The 17,131-nt window shown below is 42.1% G+C and overlaps 1 protein-coding gene across 1 annotated transcript; it reads right to left on the minus strand.

Moving 5' to 3' along the window:
- Positions 1–5,881: 5,881 nt before the first annotated feature.
- Positions 5,882–12,786, minus strand: VIP (vasoactive intestinal peptide; the record flags this gene model as incomplete). Its single annotated transcript, XM_084261045.1, has 7 exons — positions 12,638–12,786; positions 12,052–12,173; positions 10,272–10,412; positions 9,788–9,892; positions 8,147–8,266; positions 7,425–7,533; positions 5,882–5,890 (listed from the first exon to the last, which is right to left on the minus strand). Exons 2-7 carry the CDS (start codon positions 12,162–12,164, stop codon positions 5,882–5,884), a joined length of 597 nt encoding a protein of 198 aa, XP_084117171.1. The 5' UTR covers positions 12,165–12,173; positions 12,638–12,786.
- Between the last annotated feature and the right edge of the window lie 4,345 nt (positions 12,787–17,131).

Raw genomic sequence — 17,131 nt, forward strand, 5'->3', positions numbered from 1 at the left:
CTCTATTTCCCTTTCCTTAAGCTGGCAGAAGCTGGTAAAGGGCATGTATTGCTGCTGCAGTTACCCAACTGTCCAGTATTGTAGATGATGGAACTGCAGCATGAGGTTTATGCTCGTGCATAAACCTGCATTTACACAGCAGGTTATAGCCGTGTAAAAGGATGCATTCAGAAATCTAGGTGAAACTACCTCATAACCTGGGCATCTGCCTGTTTAAAATCCAGTCTTCCATTACATGCATTTTAGATTGAATTGAATGGCTCACCCTCCATCCACCCCAAAGAAGTATTGCATTTCATGTGCTTGGTGATTCTGCTTCCTCAGCTCTTCCTAGGCCCTCAAAACAGAGGCCAAAATCACTAGTCACTTTTACGAAATTACTGCAATAAAGAAGTTCAGAGTAATTTGCTAATGTCAAAGGTGAAGCTGTGTCTAGTAAACTGTAATTTAGGAGTGTTAAACTCACTCTAGAACATGGTATGACTGGGCGTGGGGCTCCAGCACAGTCTTGGAAATGGAAAGTCATTTACAAGATGACACAAGAGAGATTTTTTTTCTTTAACATAATAAAACAAAGGCAGGAAAGGAAATGCAGTCTCTGAATATACCTAGGAATACAAGTCCCAGAGAAGAGCAATGATACTCTTCCAGTGAGGACATTAGGATGGTGGTAAATGGTTGGTAAGGTGTCTGTCAGAAATCTAGGCTGCCAGCTAAAAGAAGGCTCCCAATGGGTGCAGCCACTAGATCCAGAAGCTGCCATGAAGCAGGGATTAGGGACAAAGAGCCCAGCAGTGCTCCTGATGGAATTTGTTAAATTAATGAATCGGCTTTCATGAAGTGAGGTCCTCTGTCAGCAAGAGGGGCTCTCTTTTTTCTCAAAGCAAGTCAAATCTACAGGGAACAAAAAAGAACCAACATACATAAACCAGGTTTAACATCAGGTACTATTTTGAAGACATAGTCTTCACCTGCTCTCTCTCAACATTTACCACTTTCTTCTTTCATACTACCTGCTTTACTTTCCAAGACCAGAGCCCTAGCACCAGCTTTGTAACACAGAGTGCAGTGCACTGCTCTGGAAGGAATCACCAGATGGGACTGTAACCATCTGAAACAAACCTAGAATTTTTCAAACTCGCCTTACTTTTTGTCCAAGATTCAGTCTTTCTGCATAAATTCTATATCCATAGCTTTGTCATGAAGAGTCTTCATAGAATACAGCAGTTTGCTTTCTATACTCCCTAATAAGAAGCAAAATTGCTTGCTTAAAACAGTGTGCAGATGTTCTGGCAGTGATTATGGGAAGAGGGACTGGATGAAAGACAAATAGCTGTGTTAGAATAGCAACAAATGGTGATAAGGCATCTGTAAAACATAGTTGTGACCATTTCTAGTAGAAATCAGTTCAATAGTCTTTATAGACTATAAAGAAACAGCTAGAAGCCACCCAGGGTCAATATAAATTCTTTATTTTCTATCAAAATGCTGATGTACAAGAACTTCACAAGTCCTACCTTGTGGCCAAGTAGCAACACCATCAGGTAATTTGACAAGCAAAACTAGAGATCATTCTGTCTTTGCCCTATCTAGTCAATGGCCTGGCTATTTCACATGCTACTGGCAAAAATTGTTCTGTGAACACTTTCTAAGTAGAAAGGTCTTCACTTACCCATCTCATCTAGCAATAGGAAACAGTGACAGCTTTTAGCTTCTCTTCTGCTTCCCCCCCACTCATGCCACAAGGAGGATATATGTTGGATAAGATCAACTTCTGACTTGACACCTAATAGAATCAACATGTTAAAAGCATTTGTGTCTCATGTTTGGAAACAACTTAGGTTCTGTGGTGCTGTGGTCTCACTGAAATGTAAAATAGGGTTTAAATGTCCAGACAGTTTCCTGAAAAGATCCAGAATATGAATTTTATGCAGCAAACTCACAGACATTCTTTTAGGCGTATTATCCTATGCAAAACTCTATCTAGTATTAAATAATTCACTCAGTGAGAAGGAGAACTTTTTTGTCCTTTTTTACCCACATTATTGAAACAACCTCATTCTTTCCCAAAAACATGCTCTATTGAAAATATTGCTCTCACCATGAAAATGATATTTAGATAAGAGAATTATCTTTTTCATTTTACCAGTATTATTTATGTCACTTCCAGCTTAATCTTTGAATAATCACTCATGGTTTTATTTACAAATATTGATCAGTTAGATTATTGAAAATAGTTATCCTCACAGGGGAAAGTTATTTTTTCTCTAACCTAAGAGGCCTGCATGTGTCAGTGTATAAACCTGAAGTAAAACTTTGCCTTTTTTTTTACTTCAGAAGCAGAAGATACATCAAAATAGTCTTAGGTCTTTTTAAAAGATTGATGTGAAAGACCGGTGTCAAGTTTCCTACCTCCAATACTAAACCAGCTGGTCAACCTGTTAAGCAATTTGTCTGTTCCAAAGCAGGAAAGAGAAAAGCTGAAAATATTATTGTTGCCCAAGCCAGCACAAGCCCTGGGAGGCCATGCATTTTGTTTGATGCTTCCAAGGAAAGGTCAGCCTTCTGAACCAGTCACACACCAAATGGGAACTCTCTAGCGGTGTCAGATGCAGCTTTTGAGCAGGACACGTTGCTCTTGCAAATCTAGTCATGCCAGGTTCCCTGCCCAAGGCTGACACTTACCAGATTGATGAGCTGCACCAGAAATTAAAGGTTGACTGTAATTGTTCCTGTTGCATCTCAAAAACATAGGTATACATTCAGGCATTAGCTTTGCAAGCCAGAGATGAGAGTATTTACGAAGATCATGATAAGTGGAGGAGGGAGAAAGAAAATAAATAAAAATAAAAGAAGCAGTGGAAAGTATAGGTAGTATCACAAGAGACAATAGGCAGCATTTCCATCTACTTTTCCATAATGCCTTTCAAACAAATATATTGTTCCTATACACATACACCTCTTCCCAAACTTTATCTGTGGAGAAGTCAATATTCTGTGCATGAAGTTATACCTATGTTTTGGATCTAAGTTGTGCATTTTCATGTTTTTAAACAGAAATTTAATCTCAGACTTTCAGGTGCAACAAATACTTAGAACCCCTGAAAACCATTTAAAGTATCAGAGGAGATATTATGGTTTTATTCACTTTTGCTGCATTTTTATTTGCTGTAGTTGTAAAATTTTTTGTCAACTTTTGCAATTCTCACAGTCCTACACACAGTCCTGAGGGTTGCTCTTGAGTAGGTGATGAGTGTACAGATGCACACAAGCACACAAATCCTCTCAGCAGCATTCTCTCTGTCAGTGATGCTCTTCTAAATCTCCCAGCTATTTGTTTTCCTTCTAGCAGTCCTCTTGACACTCTCTTTGGAGCTGCCCCTTTCATTCTCCTAATTAACACAACATGCTGATTCTACACTTTAAGATATTTTGCAGATGGGCTGTAAGATTGGTGATGTATGTCGAGTCATTGATAAGCTGAAAATTTGTGTCATTCAGTGAAATGCTGCAATTCTCTCTTCAATTTTATCATTTAACCTAAACTTTTGCCCATGGAGTTGAGGTGAATGCTGCATCTTCCACAATTAACTAGTATCAATGTATTCATTGGGTCTTATAAGTCCTATACAATGTCAAAAGTTGCTATGAATAGTTGAAAAACATTTTTTGACACAAGTATCAAGTCAGGTATATTGTTCTAGAGGTAGGTATCTCCCCCTTCTGTGCTAGGTTTTCTAAAATGTGCATAAAATTTAGACATTCAGACTGTCTCTATATGCTAACTCTCTGAGAAAGATATCACAGTATTAGTCATTGAAATGAGAGTATTAATTTTGTATTTTATAATATATATGGATATGGATACTTTTTCCTAATAGGTGTTCCTTTTCTCTGTAACGCACTCCATCTCCATTGTAACAGAGAAAACACATGTTCTAAAGTTCTGCAGTTTTCTATGAAGAATAAAGTACTGGGGATGTTAAACTTTGGATGCAGAAGCCAAGCTCTTCCATCAGATGCCTTACTGGTAAACTGGATATAAATAAAGGAAAATTTAGGGGAGGGGGAATATAAATTCTGGAACTATGGAGTCAAAAGTTCGACCATATATAATTAAGCAAAATGTTCTCTGTGTGTGGAGACCATATGCAGCTTTACCTGTGGTGTAATATTTTTCACCTTTTAAAATATTGCTTATCACAGAAATCCTAAAAAAGTTCAAACTACACTGAAGAAGATTTCAAATTACATACTACAGCAACACTCTGTTAGTATCCTTAAGTACTTCCAAAGGCAATTTTGCACTCAAATTTTCATAAGAAGATCGGAATTGAGAGTGGACCACCATTAGAAAACCACTTTTCAAGAGAAGACTTCAAAACTATATCAAACTTTTATGGACAACTCATTAGCTTAGGCTAAAATAAATTCTGTCCAGGCTAGATAGAAATAGCACTAGCAACATTTGATCCATGCAAGCGGCCTTTCTTTTGACATGCAGTTGCCAACATTCAAAAAACCTGCATATCATAAGGCTACATTTTATGAGAACTCATCTTCATAAATCTCGAATTTTATCATGTTTGAAGCTTCCTTCTAAATGAGAACAGTAAACTTGTAAGTGAAACTTGTAAATCGGTTTTATAACTGTCTGTGTATGCGTATGTGTGATATATAAATACACTTCAAAATCCAAGTTGAACTTGTAAGTAGGTCTGATAAGAATTTGTGCTTCAAATTTCAACTCTTTCTAGGAGGTAGGAGGGGAATCATAAGAGTGTTATGGCTGTTATCATGCATTAATATGTGTTTTGTGTTGTGAATGCAGCATCACACCCTTCGCAGTATTGCATGCGGTAGTGCACCTTACTAGTCCCATAGTAAGCTACAATGATAGAAAGCTGAAGAAATGGGGGCTGGCTGCAAGCTTACTTGTTTTTCTTTCTAATATAACATAATATATGTCAGTTTAAAAATACCATCTCCCTCTATTACTATAGTAGTATTTACTGGGACCTCTACCGTTCCAGGTACCTGTAGCACTGATTCAAACCAGCAATATTTTTGCTGAGATAATAAAACAATTTATTGTCTCCATATCCATCACATGCATTCTGACAAAATAGTGTCTTCAGATCTATTTTATATATAAAGAATAGTTTTACCATCAAATGAAATGTAGAATAACCAGTGACTTCAGGCATCAAATGAATGAAGGGATAGCATTCTTTTTCACCTGTTTTCCAGCTCCAGAGCATCCAAAACACAACAAATAAAGGATGGATTTCTGGTCTGGTGAAATACTGAAAATGTGAACAGGCAGGAAAGATGCTGTCGGAAGTCAAATAATTTTAAATGCTTTTACATTTCCTCTGTTTGCTTGGTGAGCTGCTAGAAAAGCATTCCCAGTTATTTGGCAGTAACCTTCAGAAATCTTTGTGACTCAGTTTTATGCACTTTGCAGATTCTTCTCATTGTGTTTTTACACTTGTCTATGAAGCTACCTGGAAATGTATCCCTGTTACCATACAGGCCTAAATGACATTGCACCACACCTAAAATAAACCAGTGAATTGGTAATGATGGGCTCTTTTCAGCTCATTTTCAAATGAATTTATTGAAGTAAAGGATTTACAGCATATGGACTCACAGACTTCTCATGAGTTAAACTGGCATCCATATGTACAGCTTTCAGTAGAGAACTCTAGAGTAATATTTACAATGTAAATATCAACTTTTATTACATAAGAAACAAATATATCACAACTTTCACTTCACAACATATTTGTTCTGGTTTGATGACTGAAGTCATCTCTTTGAAATACTATGTGGAACTCAAAAATAGCTTGTTCTTGTCATAGATTTTACCAGGTGTCCTTCAGAGGTCCTGAAAAGGAAAAGAGAAACATGGTTTTAAAGTCATTTTCAAAAGCAGACAGCGGACAACAGGTAACACTTGACATAAAACAATTACTGTGCTTGGGGCTGAGAAGCATGAGATGTAGCTATTCACAGGAGACTGGTGGGCATTGCAGCCAGCAGAGAAGGTTGTAGGGAGAGGAAGAAAGGCTGAAGTGTTAGGCAAAAATGGTACTGCATATTGGCCTACAGCATAGAACTGCTCCCTTCAAAAACAACTGTATCCTTGAAATGGATACACAAATTCAGGTTGCTTAATACACACTCCATCTGCAGTAAAACGACTGGGAACAGTCTATGCTCACTAAGTGATTCACCTATAGGGAGATCTGGATCATCTGTCCATAAAAAGAAAAAGGAAAGGACTGCAAAATATTTGCAGGAAGACCCCCATGACCTGCTGTCCCACTCCTCTCTCAGTCCATGCCCTAAGTTTTAGGAGATGCAAGATCCAGGAGTGGGTATTTTTAAAGTAATCTTGTCTAGAAAAAACATTTCTTTCCCGAATCCCATGACTTACAAGCTGGTCTTTTCCTTGATGTCTAAGCAGTTTATGCTCTTTCTAATCTTTGAGAATCTTAGAGGAACTGCCACATTTGTGGAAAGGAAAATAAAAAATATTTTTTCAGTCTTCTTCCCTCCTCCTTCCCTTCTTCCACCCCTCCCCCCCCCAAAAAAAAAATGTATCTTCAAGAGTAGGCTTTTTTCTTACTTGCATTTGTCTTAAAAGTGGCATCAGCTGAATGCCCAGAACCATCCTGTCATTAATTTCACAATGCACTTTTGAGAACACCAACCCCAATTCACTTCTAGGTTACTTTTTCAACCTTATGCCCCTGCAAGTGCTATGGTGTAAAAGGTTGACATTGCAGTACACTGAAGAAATATATTTTTGTGAATGATTTTAGAAAAATAGTAGCAGCTAAATGGAAAACCGTAACTGCAATATTTGCACGTCAGATCATCCCAGTACAGCACACCTCAGATGGGAGTAAAGTGCTTTCTTAATGCTTAGAGTTCATGTTGTAGATCCTCTTAGTTCTAGGGTCAACTCCCTTCTAATGAAGTAGATTTTAAACAAAATGTGCAGGTTTGGGGTTAAGGTTTGGTTGTGGTTTTTTTTTTTTATTAAAAGAAATTTCACTGATTTTTACTCTGAAGAAATAATAATCCTTGTAATTAAAAAATGAGTCAGTTCTGGTTTTATGCTGCAATGCACACAAGTTGAAACACCCAAGTGACTTAGGTGCATTATTAACAGCACTATTTCATTAGAAATTTTCAATAACAGCAATCATGGGATAACATAATTATTGGTTATAAAAAAAAAATATATATATTTATTCAGACACAATCCCTACAGAAACATACAACATTTCACAGTACATGGCTCTTTCCTAGATCATTCTGCTTTTCCTATAGTCCACACTTCATGTATGATCATGCCCTTTTTATGGGTCAAATCAAATAACGGACAAAGAGGAAATAAAATATGGACATACCAGTGGCAGGTGCCTCAGCAGCTCGTCTACAGAATCATAATTTTCTGAAAATGAAGGTTCAAGAAGTTCTGCTTCATCTCGAAGTTTAGAGGGGTTTAGCTCTTCCTGGCTGTTGTGGATCAGAAACAAATATTATCGCCCACAGAAGAAAGGCAAACAAGCAAGCAAAGACACCTTCTAACTGCACATTTTGTTACACCCAAGAGTTATAAATCATTTAAAATAGCATGTTTAACAAGTGAACATGATATTTACAAACAGTTGCCTAAATGAGAGAATATAGAAAGAGAATATAAGCTCTACAAAAATACGTCACCTATACTGATTGATTTCTAATTTTTTAAGCGCTTACTTGAAGGCAAATTTTCAACAAATAGTGCATTTTCTTTATAAAATTGCTGTTCCTGTCCATAGCTCTGTGGGTTTTTCTTTAAGAAGCTGTTTTAATAGATAAAACCATTTTAAGGATCTGTGAACAGCTTTTTAAAATTGCCAGATGCTGTCTCCTCTTTACTCTCTAATTCTAATCTGATTGTAGTGTCTGTTGTGGTCTGGAATAAAACACTGTCTGTATTTGAAAACCATGTTATAAACTACATTATAAAGTCATCAATGTTGATCACTTTTTGTTTGCCCTCTCTGTATACATATGCGGGTATAAATCTTTCTGCCTTAATATCATACAGGTATGTCCACGATACATTTTTGCTCTCCTGTAGTACCTTCTTTTTCCGGTTAAAACTGAGTTTAAATATTTCTTCACAGCCATTTGCTTTCGAAAGCGGCTGTAGTTGTCAGTGAAGACAGCGTCGGAGTGGCGTTTGACAGGACTGTCCTGGGAGCTGGCAATACAACAGTTATGAGGTAAAAATTAATAGACGATACCAGTTTAAAAGAAGACAGCATTAAATGAGTGACACAAACTTCACAATGCTGCATAGCTAAATAAAATAAAATTCTCACTTCAGCTTCCTTTTCCAGCTATGATTTCTCTCCTGTTGAAAAAAAGCCATTGCTCCTATTGCTGTCTGTCTATTTCAATAGTAAGTATCAAATTCTAGAAATGGGTATTCAGCCTATTTGAGCACACCTTCCGCTGATTTCTTTCTCCTGCTCAACTTTGCCATGGCCTGTGCCATTCGGATTCATACTTCACGACTTCTAGAGTCCCTGTCCCAGGAATAATTCCACAGGATTCAATGGCTGCGTGGATTTCATTACTCCCTCCAGGCTGTTCTCATAGCCCAGTTTACTCTTTTTCGTAAACTGACTTTTTATTCTGATTTCTACCAGCTGCATGAATGTACTTCAGTACAATGCCTAGCTGCAGATTGGTTTATGTGAGCTCTTGAGGGACCTGGTCACTATTCACACTGAACTCAGTGAGGACAGAGCCTGCCTCTGAGGAAAGTAGGAGTTTAGCATCACATATACAGCTACAAATGTTTGTCTTAAGGGGGGCACCAGGAGACAAAATACACCTTGTGAAATCCTAACTTGGAGGCCCATTTTTCATGTGATACCTTAGAAAGCCTCAGTGTTTTCTGCTTAAATGATCTATGTTAGGTTTTAGCATATGAGAGACCAGTCCTGTATATTCTAGAACATGGGCAGCATTGACATAAATGCAGGACCTAATTGTCACTCAGCTTTTGAGCATTCATAGGATCTATGACTTTGGTCAGACCAAAGTATTCCGCTATTCTGTTCCCAAGAGTGCTCAGTCAGTGCCGCTTAGCGGTACGAAAACCAGGGAAGTATCCAGTGATCCTTCCCACCATCCTGTGACCCTTAGTTTATGAGCATCCCAGCCTGGAATTTGCATCCAGGTCTCTTGTCTATAGACTTGCCTCTTTTTTTTTTCTTAATCTTTCTATAAGCATATTGTTCTTGCAATACATTCTATAGTAGGAGAAAAAAAAAGATACTCCTTTTTGTTTTCACTGTAAACTGATCATTTCTTAAATGCATTGAGCATCCCTCTGTTGTTACGTAAGCACTGAGCAATCAATCAGTTTGTATTCACTTTTGCCATTCAACCACCAAGCTAGCAGAATCACTGTCTGATAAAAAAATTAGCAGATTGACATGATAATCATTACAATATTGTCACTATTTATATCGATGCTATGAGCAGTGTCTGCTGCTCTACCCTTCACAGCTGTATCAAGAATAAATAGTAACATATTTACTAACAAATACCACTAAGTGGTTATATAGGATTTTCGGCTCCCCCATTATTATACCAGTTTCTCTTTCATTATGTCAAAATTGCAAAAATGAGAACTTAGGTACAGAAGGGTAAAAACTTGCCAATTAAGCCATCTAGGAGAAAAATCTACCTAATGTAATTGTCACCTCACCTAACTCGTTTTCTAATAAGCGAATGTAGATATCTCTTCACAGCAAGTTTAGCCAAAAGATGGCTGTAGACAGTGGTGAAAATTCCATCAGCATGCCTTGCATTTCTGAAATGGACAATAAATAAACTCTACAATAGAACCTGACTTCATATCATTTTGATAACGTTCATTTTGTAAACATACTGCTTTCCTTATCTGTTGTACATAGTAAATTATGCTAATTTAACAAAACAACTTGCAGATTTTCACCGTAGACTTTTTAGCCCTTCCTGAGAAGTGAATGAACTCATCACTCCAGAAGGCGACGCAATTGACATTTCTGTACACATTCCTACTAATACCAGTGTTCAAACAGATGCCATGTGGGGTTTTTTCTGTAACTGAGTCTTCCTTTCTCATTTCTCAGTTTGAAAATGTGACCGAGCTTTTGGCATAATTCAAGTAGTGCAGCATCATCTGCATTTATGATAATAAAGAAACTCACCTATCAATAATTCTGGACAGATCAAAATAGAATTTCTCGTTTTCAGGTAGTGTGTTCTGCAAAATGTCTGATTCAGACTTTAATGACCCGTGGGCATGGTCAGGTTCACTGGCTCCATCAAATGGCATTCTGTTTCCCAATCTGTTGGAGAAGGACACCATGAGGACATGCAACACTTCACTGCAGCTTACATTCTGGTTTGTGTCAAGATGCCCATCTAACTACTTTAATCTGTAAGGCATTTCAAAGCAGTTTGGATAAAACAAAAAGTCACTTTCAGGGATAATCCATGCTCAGTGATAGTACAATCAATGTAACAGATCCTTCTCTCTAATGCATACTTGCTAGATAATATTGTCTTTTCACACAGTTTACCTCAGTGAAGAACGCACATAATGTATGGCAGCTACAGCTCAAGTGACAACCATGAAGCTTTTCATAGCAACTATATTTTATATAAATGATGGATGGAATTACCAGCCTCCACCCATGCAAAGTGAAAACAGCTCCTGTGAAGTACTTACCTTCCGATTAAGCCTTCAAATGTGCATTGAAATGCAATATGACACAGTTCTTGAGCCTTCTCTAAAGAAAGCAAACCAGAACTTCGAACTAAACATGAAGTGCAACCTGTACCCCTATGGAACTTTATTCTCCCCCGTTTAAACTAATTTTGTGGCAGCGAGTTAAGAATGTTCACATTTACTCTTTCAAAATGCATCAAGGCAAATGCTCTGTATAAACCGCTTTACAGTTAGTTCACATTTTCATACACTGCTGCTTCTTACGATGTGTCATATTTCATCAAGAGTACCCTGACTGCATAGACAGCAGTTTGGCACCAGGCGCTTTTTCTAGCTGCTCTGTGGCAGAGAACAGGCTCCCGTCGCTGCAGCAAACCCCTGCACTTGATGAGGTGCAAAATTCTTACACTAAAACTAGGATAGGTTGCTGTCCTTGCAATTTATACAGTCATCATGGCTATTAGTATTACTTATATATCTCAGGCATGTAAGGCTTCTGCCTAGCAAAAAAAGAGTAAAGTTGTCGTGTAAAACAAGCCAGGTCAAGTCACACCTTTTGAAACTCAGTCACTATGGGTTTTTTTCTATCGTTTTTCTCTGGTCTTTGTACACTCACCTAAATGTAAAACATACCTTTTCACCATCAGATTTAATCTAGTTAGGCGACTAATTACCGCTTCAACAACTCAAAGCGTGCAGTAGTACAAAAGCGGCAGCGCAGTCCATACGGACAACTTCCCATCATTCCTGATTTGGGAATTTTTAGTACATCCAATTTTCCCTGCCCATGTCTGTGCTTTTTAAAAGACACATCTATCCACCCAGCTGGCCTTCAGAGACGAAGGAGCTTTCCTGTTTTTAATGGACTGTTTGGATGGACAGGCACATCTTAACACAGGTTCTCTACGTCATTTATGTACACGGTGGTCACTGCTAGCTGGTTCATGGGGTAGCGCTGCTGCTGGTGCCTGGGATGGGGCGTGTTGTGTCTCGGGAGGCTTCTAAAGGGGCAAGTTCGGCCGGCGCCAGCTGCACTCTGCCCCGCACGCTTGCCTGAAGTGATGGCAGAGATGCGCACCCACCCGCCCCCGCGCACCCACCGCTCCCGGGAGGGCCGCACAGTGTGCTTGTTGGAACTGCGCAGGGGAAGGCTGGCACTTCTCTGAGCCCCCCCCGACCTCCCCGCGGAGGGCAAGCCCAGGCGGGCCGGCGGGGCGCGGAGCGGAGCGCGGCGCGGCGCGGAGCGCGGGCCTTACCGCGGGACGACGGGGAAGGCGGCCCCGCGAGGGGGCATCGCCCGCGCCCGCCAGCAGAGGGCGCTGAGGAGGGCGAGGGCGAGGAGGAGCGGGGAGGTGCCGCGGTGCTCCATGGCCGCCACCTGCGGAGGGAAGAGCGCAGCCGTCACCCGCCGGTCCTGCACCGCGGGAGCGGGGCTTCGCCGCCCCAGCCCCGACCCCGTCTCAGACCCCGACTCGGGCTCCAGCCCCGTCCCCAGCTCCAGCCCCGTCCCCGACAGACGCCGCCAGCATCTCCTCGCTGCCGGCGGGTAGGGAGAGCTGTCATCTCCCGAAACCGCCCCCAGCCCGGTGTGGGGGGCAGCAGCTCCCGGGGTTTAGCGACTTTAAAAAATACGTATATTTTTAAAGCTGAAAAAAAAAAATACCCCAATAAAAATACAGAGTCCCACCCCGACTGCCCTGGGAGGTGAGACCCGCTCTCCGCGACCCGACGGCCGGGGCGCCTTCCCTGCAGGTCCGGGAAGGTAGAAGGGGAGGCAGGGGACGGGGACACCCTCCTCACCCGCTGGGAAGCTGCTGCTGTGGTGGAGGGAAAGTTACTCACGGAGCCGCAAGTCCGTCGGTGGGGCGGGCTGGGCGCGGAGCGGAGCTGAGTGTTGCGCTGCGCTGCTGGGGGCCTGCGCCCTGCCCCGCTGCGCGACTGCCGGGGCGGCGGTGGAGGTTGAGGAGGAAGAGGAGGAGGAGGAGGAAGAAGAGGAGAGCTCCGTCCCGCCGCACGCTCTGAGCTGCCCGCCGTGCCGCCGCGTTTTATAGCGTTTACACGTTTCTGCTTCCGAAGAAGCAATCACGTTACTGGGGAGACGTCACCCTTCCCAAGAGGACGGTCGCTTTGTTCAGGACAGTCAGAGGCTTATATGTAATTCATGAGCAGCCGCGCACCATACCTCTCCCCCCTCCCCCCCCCCCCCGCCCCCCCGCCATTATTTGATTTATATTAATGAGTTAGTTTTGCGGGGCGCAGGGCCTTGTCGACAGAGTGATTCCGGCTCGCAAGGCAGGAAAGCAGGAAGCTGGTTGGGGCTGAGAGGGGCACACGGCACCGCGCCCCCCTGCTCGCACCGGGAGCAGCCAGGAAGGGGAAGGTGGCTGCACCCCCCGGGCCCCTTCCCTCCCGCCCCTCGCGGGACCTCCCCCGCGTAGTCGCGTCCTTTCGCAGGTGTTTTCACGTTCAGCCGGTACCCCTGTCCCCGGCACATACCCTCCCCTGCCGGGGGGTCCCCACACCGGGCGCCCCGTCGGATGGGCCGCCGCTCGCAGCGGCTGCGCTACGGGGAGTTGGTCTTAAAAATAAAATCTTTCTAGGGGCTTTAGGTTTATTTTGGCAGGCGGCGGGGTGTTTACCAGTTTTTGCTTTTTCGTTTAAACTGTGTATGTTCGTGGGAAACGCATCAGCCCCCGCATCTAAGCTCCGCTTAGTGCGCCGCGAAGCACCGTAACCATTCCACGGATCCAAGCGCCTGCAGCCCGCTGCGCTGGCGAGCAAGGAGCGCGGCTGGAGGGATTAGTAAACCCCCGGGAGAGGGAAGGGGGTCAGCTCTTCCCACTAAGGCGTCTCAAGCCCAAACTTCGGGGCTGGAGTCCCTGCCACGGTAAGGGAGAATCAGGTAGTTTCTATGCCTTCGATTTTCGCCTTCCGAATTTTCCTTGCCTCGAAGAGATCTATGGGCAGCAGGGAAAGAAACAGGGCGAAAGTGGGCGTGGGACCCGTGGGCGGTCCGGCAGGGAAGGGCTGTTCCTGCAAGCACCTCTTAGTATCGCACAGCATCTTTCAGTGCCTGCCCCGAAATACCTGCCAAAGACAAGCAGCAGGAATTTCAGCCGAAAAGGTCATTAGCGTCTTTTTTTTCTTTCTTTCCTGTTTTTTATTTTTTTTTCTTTTTTTTTTCTCTCTCTTGAGCTATTTTGTGCCTCTAACCCTCCTATTCAGTAAGTAACGATTGTACCAATCCATACAGACGATTTCACCATTTCTTCTTACTTCTAATAAGTTTCTCTGTTTCATGTTTCACTAAAGGTTAGGCAGGCTCGATGCCGAAGATTCTGCGATGCTTAATCACATTTTGTAATTCAGTTACATAAAAATTAAGTGAATTAGATTAAAAATGCCTGGAAATTTGTTTCTCGGATGACAGCTGTGACTAAAACCAGAGTTCCTGCAGCAGTCTAATTTCAGGAAATTTTCCCCTTGTTACTACATAACTAGAGGTCGAAGAAGCAATTCTGCTCTGGAATGGCGAGATGAGCATCAATAGTATCGTATTGCCCTCACCCCTCAGAAATATCCCAGTTTGGGTTTATGGGCGTTTTGCTGTATGTGCGACCTGGGAAAGTTCAATGGACTTCACCCGAGTGCTTGAAAGAAGAGAAAGTGGAGGACAAATCCACCTCCTGGGTGGCGTAAAGACGCGTCGCCGGGGCTCTGCGAAAGCTGCGGATGCCCAGCCTCCCGGCCTGGAGCGCCGAGCTGCGGGGAGAAAGCGGCTCCCGGGCCGGAGGGCTCCGGCACTCCGCGACCAGCGCTGCGCCGGGCTCGGGGGGGAGGGAGAGCCCGGAGCCCCGCTGCGGCCCGCGCCCCCTCTCCTCAGCTCTGCTCCTCAGTCCGGGCACCGCTGCGGGAAAAGCTCGTAGGCAGCCGGCAGCAGGAAGCGGAGCGGAAAAGTTTGCTTTCCGCGTACCGGGGATAGCGCAGCCCGGGGAGGGGGTCCCGCTGGAGTCCTGCAGGCTGCCGGCCCTGAGAGGGAGGAGGAGAGCCGCCCGCTAAATCTAAGGGTTATGTGAAAAATAAGCCTGTTTCAGTTGCTACGTATGTGCTGTATGTGTGGCTGCTCGCTGCCAGGAGAAGTGTATAGGCTGTATGACTGGTATGGCAGTACTTTTTTACCATTACCATTGCCATTAGCATACCATACCCACTTATTTACCATACCTGGGAAACCTGGTTTGCTGTAACTTTGTCCCCCTTTTCACAGGTAGCAGATAGGTAGTACTTTAGATTGGACACAGGAGTAACATGCTGTAGGACTGACCTCTAAACTTCTCTGGGGGTGGCAGCGTCACTGATAAAAACCCCTCTCTGTGGAACCTTTAATGATCTGAGCAATCTTTCATGCATATTGTCTTCCAATACCATCTATTTTCCCTGGCTGATAGCCGAGAAACTGAGTCACAGGGAGATCAAGCAGATTCCCTTTTTTCATCCAAAAAATCTCCAGTGAAGGCTTGAATTGACTCCAGATGTCCCCAGAACTTTTCAATTTCACTGAGTCGTCTTCATTGCCCTTCAACACTCTGCTGCCCCCACCATCTCTTCTTGAATCAAGGTAAACTGAAGGATGCCACCTCTTCCTTTCTCCTTAGTCTTTTCATTTCTCAGGAGGATTTTCATTGAAAGAGGTTGCTTTGGGATGACTGAAAAGGGTTTGGGGTGGCAATCCAGATTATATATATTTTTTTTTCCCCTGAAATTTATGTATAGTATTATTTCCACATCATTTGGAGGTGTTTAGATAAAAAACATTACGGTAATGAAAAAGAAAATAATTCTTTATAAACAGACAGATGAAAAGCCTATTTTCTTAGGAGTTCTAAGTGAATCCTATAAGATCTGGACAGACGGACCCTTTCTGGATGGTAACACCTACTGTCTTCTACTGACAGAAACTATTCTTTCAGAAAACTGTCACTTGGGAAAAACAATACTTGGGAACTTCTCCAGGATAATAATTACACACAGGCAACACTTGGGAAGTCAAGTAATTTGCAGTGTCTGTTGTAGGAATCATGATGCATAGAAGCTCCACATTTACTGAACTTTTAATCTTTGGTCTATATGTTATCAAATATGCTTTGGTTACTCTTCACTCTTACTTGATTTTCTTTAATGGTTCACTTAATTAAAAAAAATTATAATCATAGCAAAGCAATATGTGGGAATAGCGGAAAAACAATTAGACAAGATTGAGCAAAGATCAGAAACTTGTCTGAAAGTTTATCTCACCATTTTATAGAAACTTGTGTGGTGCACATATAAATCAAGTATTGCCTAAAATAGCTACAAGATCTGAAGAAAAGAGATTTGGAAGGGTTTTTTTTCTTATTTAGATTTGATTACTATTTTTAGCATGTAAACCGGCTGAAATTGATGGGCTGAAAAAAGTCTTAAAGTCAAATCCTTAAATGAGAGAAATCTGCTTAGTTCCATGGAAGACCTGCATAGCATTTGCCAGAGTTATCATGTAATTGTATTTCAAAAAGAGAAGTTACATCAGCAGTAGAAACACAATTTTACTTTGAAAAAAACTCACCAAAACCCCAAAGAGTTAGTTTAGGACTTGTGTATTGTATGAGGAAAGGAAGCTTTACTGACTCATGAGCTCTGCCTCACGAATCACTGGGTCTGCAGAACCTCCCTTCTGCATTTCCCACAGGTCATGTTTCTGTAGATGAGTTCAGAAACTACCTTTGATCTCATAGACATATCACATTGATCCATGAGCTTTTAGAGCTTATAGAGCAGATGGATGGAACAGTACAAGTAGCTAGCAGAAGAGCTGGAATGTCAAGAAACTGTATATGAAGAAATAATAACAATAATAACAATAATATTATTGTTATTAATAATAATAATAAAACCCCCCTAACCTGCCCATCTCTAATCCCTTGATGTCATGAATAGCATAATCTCTAGTTTCTGCTTTAAACACACTGTTGCGCTCTCCCATGAATCATATTCATCAATATCATCTGGCTGGAAGGAATGGATGGGTCACTTGCTGAAACTTGTCCCAGCTTCATTCTCTTTGCAGATATCTCTGAATACTTCTCAGGAGAAAGAAGGAGAAAAACATAAGTTCAATTCTTTTAGGTAAGTTTTATTTCTAACACACAGTCCCTGTTCCATCATACCTTTAGTCAGTTCTGTGGACTCAGAAATGTGATGGTATCCAGAAGAAACCACAGATAAATATTTTGGAATCACAAAGTCATGATTTGCCTCCTGCAGCAGAAGCATTCAGCAGAAGAATGTTTGTCTCCTCAG

Source organism: Gallinula chloropus (assembly GCF_964237585.1).
Source record: "Gallinula chloropus genome assembly, chromosome: 3".
NCBI classification, from domain to species: Eukaryota; Metazoa; Chordata; class Aves; order Gruiformes; family Rallidae; genus Gallinula; species Gallinula chloropus.